The sequence below is a fragment of the Vulpes lagopus genome, chromosome 12 (genome assembly GCF_018345385.1).
Source record: "Vulpes lagopus strain Blue_001 chromosome 12, ASM1834538v1, whole genome shotgun sequence".
NCBI classification, from domain to species: domain Eukaryota; kingdom Metazoa; phylum Chordata; class Mammalia; order Carnivora; family Canidae; genus Vulpes; species Vulpes lagopus.
In genome coordinates this window covers 38865718-38874517 of record NC_054835.1, presented here as the reverse complement: position 1 = coordinate 38874517, position 8800 = coordinate 38865718, and the positions used below count along the sequence as shown (strand labels likewise).

Sequence of the window (8800 nt, the reverse complement as noted above, 5' to 3'; positions counted from 1 at the left end):
CTCGATAACAGGAGTTATTAATAGGGCATGGCATGTCGGGTAATCTTTCCCTTCGACTATGCATTAGTCAGGCCCTCATTTGAGATGTGGATATTCAGTCTGGGTCACTGAACTTCACAGAAATGTGAGGAAACTGGCAAAGATCTAGAGAGCTTGATCAACTTGAAGGACAATTTAAGAATTCCAGAGAAGAGTCAAAGGAATCAAGCAGGCTCATTTTGGAAAAAATAAAGACATCCTTTTTGCCTCAATGATGGGAAGTTTCTGCAGAAAGGCCAATACTCAGGTGTTAGTTTATGTCTTCAGAAGGCTGACTCCAAAAAAATGGGGCTCCCATGACGCAGGAGAAATTTTTGTATAAGGTAGAACTTTTTCAGACTCTGGGCTGCTTATTTAGGTCTTGGGATGAACGCTCTTTGGCCATTGGCCCTGGAAATATCGGAGAAGTTTCTTGTTCTCTTTCTCTGAGTGGTTCAGATAGCCACTTGCTTCCCACTAGGTGCCTCTGGGGGCCCCCACCAGCTTAGCTTTGACTGTTTCCTGGCAGTCCCCGAGAGAAGTTTAGGTGAGGTCTCAGAGAAGTGCTCCCCAGTTTCCCTGGGCCAGCATTTTCCTTTATGTCTTCTCACATTCGCTCAGGGTGTGTTTACAGCCGGTCAATTGGCATGTCATGACGTCATCTGATCCTGCTATTCCAGCCCTGCCATTCAGAGTGGACTTAGAAGCTGGGTGGGGGCAGTGAAAATCACTCAAACAAGACCTTTTTGGTGATACAGAGAGTGGGACTGACCAGGAGACCTCAAGTTCATTTAGTTCAACCTCCTACAGAATAGCTTCCTACAACAGGTGCTTTACCTACATACTTTTGAATTCGCACAACCTCAGAGGTAGGGTTTCATAGGTGTGGCATTGGAGATTAAGACGAGTTATCTGGGGGGATCCCTGGATGGGTCGGCAGTTTAGTGTCTGCCTTCCGCCCAGGGCGTTGCCCTGGAGTCTTGGGATGGAGTTCCAGCAGGGCTCCCTGCATAGAGCCTGCTTTTCTCTCTCTGCCTGTGTCTCTGCCTGTGTCTCTGCCTCTCTCTCTCTCTGTGTCTCTCACAAATAAATAAATAAAATCTTAAAAAAAAAAAAAAAAAAGATTTCTTTGTTCGGGGTCACACTGCTGGTAAAGGAGTGCCTGTGTTAAATTGGCCCGGCAATAAAATCTGTGCCCTTGCCTTTGGGACATGCAGCAGAGAAAACTGTGGCCCAGAGAGGTGGAGTCTCCAAAGCCACACAAGCTGACCTGGGACTAGAATTCAGGCTCTGAACTATTCATCATGGAGTCTTCCCAGGACACGTGGCCTCTTCGACTTCTAATGTGGGGAGGCCAAGGATGCGGCCTGGCTCAGACCAGCGTGGCTCAAGTTAGCTGAAAAGCAGTCAGGTTCTGGACAAACGCTGTGCAGCATTTGTCCGGACAGGCTGCATTCTTTGCCCTCCAGACGCTGCTTGTAACCAACGTAGCCAACAAGCCAGCTTCCAGGAGGGCTGGGCAGGGCAATGGGCCCGGCTAGTCTGTTTCTTGTGGAGCCAATATATGGCCAGGGCGGAGCCGGAGAGGCGTAGTGAAAAAAAAGTGGGGTCAGAATCTCTGGGTTCTGGTCTATGCTGGGACCCATGGGACCTATGGTAAGTCACTTAAAACTCTGAATTTCCTGGTCTCAAAACCAGGCAAGAGTAAACTGCAGAACCTGAAGCGCGCGTACGCAAAAGCAGAATCGATACACTCCAAAGCAGGATCATCCGATGCGAGTTTCGCAGGCTATTGAGTCTTCTGGCCCTGCAGCCCAGCGAGGCCGAGACTGCAATACCGGGAGAAAACGACAACTCCCAGGAAGCACTGGGCGGGCCCGTACGCGGGCAAAGGGATAAACTACAACTCCCAGGAGGCACCGGGCGGGCAGGCGCCGAGCGGTGACGTCTCGGGGGCCGGCGCGGGGCGCTGATTCGGCCGGAGCTGCCAGCGGGGTGGCTGCCGCCGCGGGTTGTTACAGCTGCTGGAGCAGCAGCGGCCCCCGCCCCCGGGCACCCCTCCTGGGCCCTCGACCGCCGGCCCTGTACTGTGAGTGCGGGCGAGCGGCTTCGGGGTGGACCAACCGGGACCCTCCTCTCGGGGCTAGAGGCGGGGCGGGAAGGAAGGTGGGGGCTGCTGAGGAAGCGCCCCGGGCAGGAGCGGACCTGGGAAGGGTGAGCGGAGGTGGGAGGGGGTGCATCAGCCGAAGGGATGCCCACGGGGGAAGGGAGGGACGGGAGACCGAGTCTGGGGTGTCGCGAGGAGTGCTCGGGCCGGGGGAGGGGGCGGGGAGAGCCCGGGCTTCGGGGATAAAGGTTTGGCCGCCTCCGGGGTTGGGTGAACGCGTGGACGTGGGGGGTGGGGCTTCGGACCGGGCCGGGCTCCGAGTGCGAGGTCTCAGGCTGGGGAGCGAAGCGGGAGGCCCCTCTACGGCTTGAGGTCCCGCTCCGAAAATCCCAACAATAGCGTAGACTCCACCTCGTTTCACCCTCCTCCCCGGCTAGTGGAGGTTCGCCCTGGTACTCGTCGTCTTTCCATTCCCACTGCCCTCGCGAGTCCGGGAGGCAGGGCCAGACAGAGCTACGAGGTGAGTGACTGTGGCCCTGCGGGTTGGGCGGTGGGCAGAATGAAAATGGCCTTGTGGAGTGCTGCCAGGCACTGCCCGCTGGGGTCCAGGTTGTGGGCTCGGATGTTTTTGTGCTTCTCTTTGAGAAGGCAAAAAAAAAAAAAAAAAAAAAAAAAAGGTTTGCTAATTAAAGGGCTTCCCTTACTTGGGGGAAAGAATGGGAAGCGCTCACCTGGCAGCTGTCCTGGGGCACACTATGGCCTGGGCTTAGGTGCCAGACTGACAGGAGAGCAGGGATATTGGTGTGTGGAGCCAGGGTGGAAGGGAAAAAGAGTAGAGAAGAGCTACCAGCAAGAAAGTAGTTAACAGAACAGAGTTGCTGCAGGCTTCGGTTCAAGACAGGTTATGAAACCACATCAGGCACTGCCATGCAGCCACCTGCCAGCTGGGGCAACAACTTTTCAGCCTCAGCTGCTGTAGACTTACTTTACCTCTGCCAGGTTTTCCCTGTTTCTTCCCTTCACAGTGGAGGGGTGGGGTATGCAATTGTTTTTTTTTTTTTCACTAGTGGAAGTGGTATGTATCCTTAGTCATGCAAACCTCTAGGAGTGCTCCTTGGGTGCCAGTTGTTTTCATAGTTTCTTGATTTCTTGTCTTTTTGGCTGCCAGTCATTTTCTTAGTTTCTGGATTTCTTCTTCTTCTTCTTCTTCTTTTTTTTTTTTTTTTTTTGCTGGGGTGGGGGGTGTCTTCTGGGATTTCTGCTGTCAGGGCAGCTAGTGTTCAGTCTTTAAGAAGATGCTTCTGAGAGTATCAGTTAGGTCCTAGGTCTAGGTTCTTCTGAGACTCATCAGTCTTCATTAGATGCTCTGTTTCAGCAAGACAGGAGTGTGGGATGATCTGAGATTCACCAAAGCCCTTGGTACTGCTGGACAAAATATGAGACACAGCTACAGATCTTTGTAATCCTGTACCTTTGTAGGTCTAGGAGAAGTGGGGAGGGATAGCAGTTTCTGGTTAGACTTGGGGAACTCTGCCTTTCTCCTTAAAGACCTCACTTCCCTACCCAGCTCCCCACTGCCCCAGGCTTTTGTGTGTACCCATCCCAGAAGCCGTGTTAGGGTAACTGAAGCTCCAGGGCCCTGGGAAGGTAAACAACTGAGCCAGTCTCGGTTTTCTAGTTCCTTGGGTTTCTGTTAGGCCCAATTATCCAGCCTAATGGGCTGAGCTGATGGGCCCCAGGAGAATTACTTCTAGGATGCACTCTGGGCCATCTCAAACATGTTTGCATGTTGGGAAGGTGTGTTGTGGGTCACATTTCCCATGAGGTCTCTTAGCTTGGAGCTCTCTGAGAAGAGGAAACTTGTTCTCATTATTCTGGAAGTAAGGAACCGATCCTTGAGAATCCTGGCTCCCACACAGACTTGGCTGTGATCCTAGCCAGAGATAGATAGCATCTGAATCTGAGGGGGTTTGTTGCAGCAGGATGAAGGAGGTGGCCTTCTGGGCACTTTCTGGTTACCTGCACCCAGGACCCGTTTCTGCACCCCCCCCCCAAAGATGGGGTTGTTACCATGGTGATGACCTTAGGGCCTTTATTGGGGAGGACCTTTCCTCACCTAGGGAGGTGAGCCAGTATAAAGGTACAGTCCGTTCCCACCTCCTGCTGGTTTCAGGGCCCTTAGGGATCTGGGGACAGCTGAGCTCCAGACAAGGGGCTACTCATTCCCCTCCTTATGTGCATCCAGGAATGCATCTGGATTGCATTGTTTCTGGGGCATCCAGGGCAGCCCTCCTGGTTCTTCCTGCTGCAGGCCTCTGGCATTGGAGCTTGGGCAAGGAAAGCATGGCGCAGGTGCTGGGAAAAGAGGCTGAGGGGTGAGGCTGGGCTGGGCAGAGAGGAATGGGGGCAGGAGGCAGGTAGGGTTTTTGTGTCCTTGGGAGGTGGGTGTTGGTGTGGGTTTCAGCAACTTGGAGCTGTAGATGTTCTCCATCCTCGCCCCTCCTATGGTGGGGAAAAGGGCCCTGGTGGTTTGGCAGCAGAGTGGATGGCATCACAAGGGTTAGCCTGAGCGGCTGCCAGATGCATAAAACATCTCGCATGGGTTGTTTTGTGTCACCAAGAAAGAGGCCTCCAAGTCTGGGCAGAGGTTGTCCCTCGTCTCTTGTCTTCTCTTTTCTTCCTTCCCTCCCTCTTTCCACTCTGTCGGTTCTCCTGGATCAGGGTTGGGAGAGATCCAGGCTTGGAGAATTAGGGGAGGGGTTAGAAGTAGTGATCCCTAAATATTGCATTTACTGCTGTGTTTCTCATAGCCCCCACCCCCTTTTGTTAATTCTTTTTTTCCCCTCCTTTTGTTAATTCTAATGGTGGGGAAGCTCAGAGGTAGGAAATGCTCCATATCAGGCCCTTAGCACAGTCCAGCAGGGGTGTGTTGAGTGATTCTGAGGGGACAGACCTCTTCTTCCCTCCCGTGGGCCTTATGGGAAGAGGGCCTTATGGGAATGCTCTGAAGGATGAGATTGGAGAACAGGCAGTGGTTTTTTTTTTGCTCTGGTCTGGATGCCTCTTGCTGACCTATGTACCCAGGCTATCCCAGTGCCTGGAGAGGCACCGTCCCTAATAACCGATATAGGGGGCAGCCGGGTGTTTATCCCAGGCTGGCAGTGGGAAATGAATGGAGTTAAGGCCATACGGCCTTTCTTTGGCCTCTTTGCTTGAGAATCAAAGCAGCAGAACTGCCTGGAGTTCTTGGGAGAGCATGGCCTCCTTCCCTGAAGGATTTGGATGGTGTGAGGGGGCAGGGAAAGTGGTGTGACCTGTCTCACCTGTGCTGCTTGTTTGCAGAACAGCGGCAGGAGAGGGGCAGCAGGATGAATGTGGGCACAGCTCACAGTGAAGTGAACCCCAACACGCGGGTGATGAACAGCCGCGGCATCTGGCTGTCCTATGTGCTGGCCATCGGGCTTCTCCATGTCGTGCTGCTCAGCATCCCCTTTGTCAGCGTTCCTGTTGTCTGGACCCTCACCAACCTCATTCACAACATGGTGAGGGCCTGACTGCTGCCTGCCCTGGGCCATGTGGGCTGCTCTTTGGTGGGGCTGAGGAGTAGGAGGGCCCCCCCGCCCCCCCGCCCAGACATGGGCCAGATGTCAGGGTGACATGCTGACAACATTTGTTATCCAATTCCAGACCCAGCTCTCATCTCTGCCTCCACCCCCCGACCCCACCCCGACTCTGGGTTCCAGCCATGTGCACTCTGATAAGAGGACTAAAATCTGCAGATTTTTGCACATCTCCAGAATGGGGTGGCTTGTGGACCTGGAGGGAGGGCCACTGGGAGCTGAACTAAGGGCTCCAGAGAGTTCCTATGACCCGGGCGCCCATCCTGGCACAGAAATGCCCCACTCCCAAGTCTGGATCTCCAGCATCTTCCATTCTGGCCCCTATGCTTCCTCAGCCCTTGCTTGCTAGCTTCTACTCTTTGGTAGGCAAGCAGGGCCCATCAGCTCGTGCCTGCCTAGCTGGCATAGGGAAGCCCCTACTGGGCCAAAGGGGCATTTCTGCAGCTAAGTTCTCCCCATGCTTCATCCTCATGCCAGGCCTGCCCTCACACCCAGTGGATCCTCTTCTCCAGCCAGCCTCCCAGCTGCTGCATCCTGACCTACAGCCCACATTCCTCTGCCCCTCAGAGGGAGGCTCCACATAACCTGGAGCCCACTTCTTTGACTGGGATGGAGGAGCTGAGTCAGAGGGCCTTTTGCGTTTTGTGTCCTCTAATGACGGCCCCTCTTTCCAGGGCATGTATATCTTCCTGCACACGGTGAAGGGGACACCTTTTGAGACTCCGGACCAGGGCAAGGCAAGGTTGCTAACCCACTGGGAGCAGATGGACTATGGGGTCCAGTTCACAGCGTCTCGGAAGTTCTTAACCATCACACCCATTGTGCTGTGAGTGCCTGGGGTAGAGAAGGATGCCAGCAAGCAGGCCAAGGCCCGGGGGACCTGGGCCCTGCCAGGCTTAAACCTCCCCTGGCTTTGGCTTTTGGCATGAGAATAAGCAGAGGAAGGGAAGTTGGAGTATCCCTGGGTTCTCTGCTGGGCTCAGTCCTGGTGCCTCCCTGGCCTTGTCTTTCACCAGATGGACTTTCCTGCCTGCCAGTGATGGAAGCCCATAGACCTGGGATAAAGCAGGGGGGCTGGGTCGGGGGGGATCTCTTTAACCGGGAAGATCTTGCCACCTGGCTTCTGTTCTGGGGGTCTTTCCTGTAACTCCTTGGCTGCCAGGGATCTGCCACTCCCCACCTAGGAGTGAGGGAGGAAGGGGTCCTCCAAACAGAATCTTATTCCTCTTCCTAACCTTCTCACCCAGGTACTTCCTCACCAGCTTCTATACCAAGTATGACCAGATCCATTTCATCCTCAACACTGTGTCCTTGATGAGCGTGCTCATCCCCAAGCTGCCCCAGCTCCATGGAGTCCGGATCTTTGGAATCAATAAGTACTGAGGGTGCAGCCCCTTCCCCTGCCTGGCATGGTGGGGGAGGGGTGGAAGCTTGTGCTGGGATGCTGAAGACAAGAAGAGCCTCTGGATCCTGCTAGAGATGGGGGTCAAGCCTCTGGGCCCTAGTTCTCCCCTCACTTCCCCCGTAGCCGACTTGAAGTAGCTTGTAGTGGGGTTCGGTTGGGCCCCCCAGGTCTCTGACCCTTTCTGATTTTTTTGATCTTTTCCTTTTGCCTTTTGGATAGAGACTTCGTGGGGACAGTCATGGGATGGGCTGGGCTCCCGGCTGAATGCAGACCTATGAGATTGGGACAAGAGAAACCCCCTGCTCACTTGCTCATCCTCGGACTGCTAAAGCACTTTAACCCCTGCAAGGGGAGCAGGGGGATGGTACAGCTTCTAGACGGTTTCACTTTAATTCTTAAACCTTTAGTATGACCTCAGTGTGTGCTCTTATATATAAAAGCAAATACGTGATGGTGCCTCATCCATCTGAGTAGAGAACTGTCTATTGCAAGTCTCATCATGCTTCTGGCAGCTCCCCTACAGCCCACCCTGGGTACTGGATTGGAGTGGGGAGGGGAAGGAGAGAGGTGGTAGGGCTGGGTGTGGATGGCCTGCTCCCAGAGGCGAGGGGGCCATGGCCACTCTCACCTTGGCCCTGGTGAGGTGGGGAGGGTGGTTGGGGGAGGGTGGTTGGGTCAGGGGTGGGGATGATGAATTGAGATCTGGAAGAAGGGGCCACATAGCAGAGACTGGTGTTAGGAAGGAGGATGGGAATAGAAGTCAGACCTAATCTCAGCCTTTGGGAAGTGGTGAGGATGGGGGCAGGCTCAGAGTTAATCTCCCTATGCATGGTTGTGATAATAGGATGGTGATAATAGGACGGGAGGCTGTGGGGGGGGTTAAGGATCCTGGGTTTTTGTGAGGGGTGGTGGGGGTGGAAAAGGCCTGTGAGTCCTTGTTAGCACAGGTCCCATTTGACACTGCCTTATGCAGTGGTATGAGGGGTGTGGGGAAGCTGGGACAAATGATGAGTGATAGGGTCCTTCTGCAGCCTCCACCTGCAGCCTCCACCTTGTAACCTCCTCATGCAGACTGGAGCTGGTGCAGGGCCTCTTGTGTGGCATGTACCTGTGAGGTTCTGGGGCCACCCCCAAATGGGGTGGGTGGGCCACGGAATGGTCCCTGCTCAAGCAGGATGGTGGAAGGAGCCACAAGTTACCTGTAGGCGCTGTCTCCTTAGCCTGGGGGCTGGAGATGTGGAGCAGGGGCCAGAGGGTGGGTGAAGAGGAGCCGCCCTTCTCCCTTTCCTGGACTGACCAGGGTCTGTGTTACTTTGAAAAAGGTGTGGGTGCCCGTGCCCCCTCCCAGGGCCCTGAGGGAGGAGGGGAGGTCATTGGTCCCATTTTCTGCCTCCTGGTTCCCCGCCCCCCACACCCCATGTATCATAGGGAACTTTCACCTGAAAATCTTTCTAAGCAATGTGTGAATAGGATTTTTACTCCCTTTGTACAGTATTCTGAGAAACGCAAATAAAGGACAGTGTGTTCCTGTTTCCTCTGAGTCTGGCCTCTGCTTCCTGGAGGGCCCAGGGGAGGGGGCAGGGATTTGTGCAGTGGCTCCCACTGAGGGCAGTGTGAGAGCATCAGGGCCCCCGAGCCTAGGTGGCCCAG

General features: G+C 54.5%; 2 protein-coding genes across 7 annotated transcripts; one reads left to right on the top strand and one right to left on the bottom strand.

The window, feature by feature from the left end:
- Positions 1-1683: 1683 nt before the first annotated feature.
- LOC121473988 (pollen-specific leucine-rich repeat extensin-like protein 1) lies at positions 1684-4616 on the bottom strand. The gene is made up of 2 exons (XM_041726820.1): positions 4345-4616; positions 1684-2761 (listed from the first exon to the last, which is right to left on the bottom strand). Exons 1-2 carry the CDS (start codon positions 4614-4616, stop codon positions 1684-1686), a joined length of 1350 nt encoding a protein of 449 aa, XP_041582754.1.
- ORMDL3 (ORMDL sphingolipid biosynthesis regulator 3) lies at positions 1951-8682 on the top strand. 6 transcript variants are annotated; one of them, XM_041726050.1, is made up of 4 exons: positions 1951-2107; positions 5468-5667; positions 6420-6571; positions 6993-8682. In XM_041726050.1, the coding sequence occupies exons 2-4, from the start codon at positions 5494-5496 to the stop codon at positions 7126-7128; spliced, it is 462 nt and encodes a 153-aa protein (XP_041581984.1). In that variant the 5' UTR covers positions 1951-2107; positions 5468-5493; the 3' UTR covers positions 7129-8682. The 6 variants fall into 6 exon arrangements, with proteins under 6 accessions (XP_041581984.1, XP_041581986.1, XP_041581987.1 ...); XM_041726052.1 differs by having other exon boundaries at positions 1961-2107; positions 5473-5667; XM_041726053.1 differs by having other exon boundaries at positions 2094-2232.
- The last annotated feature ends 118 nt before the right edge of the window (positions 8683-8800 follow it).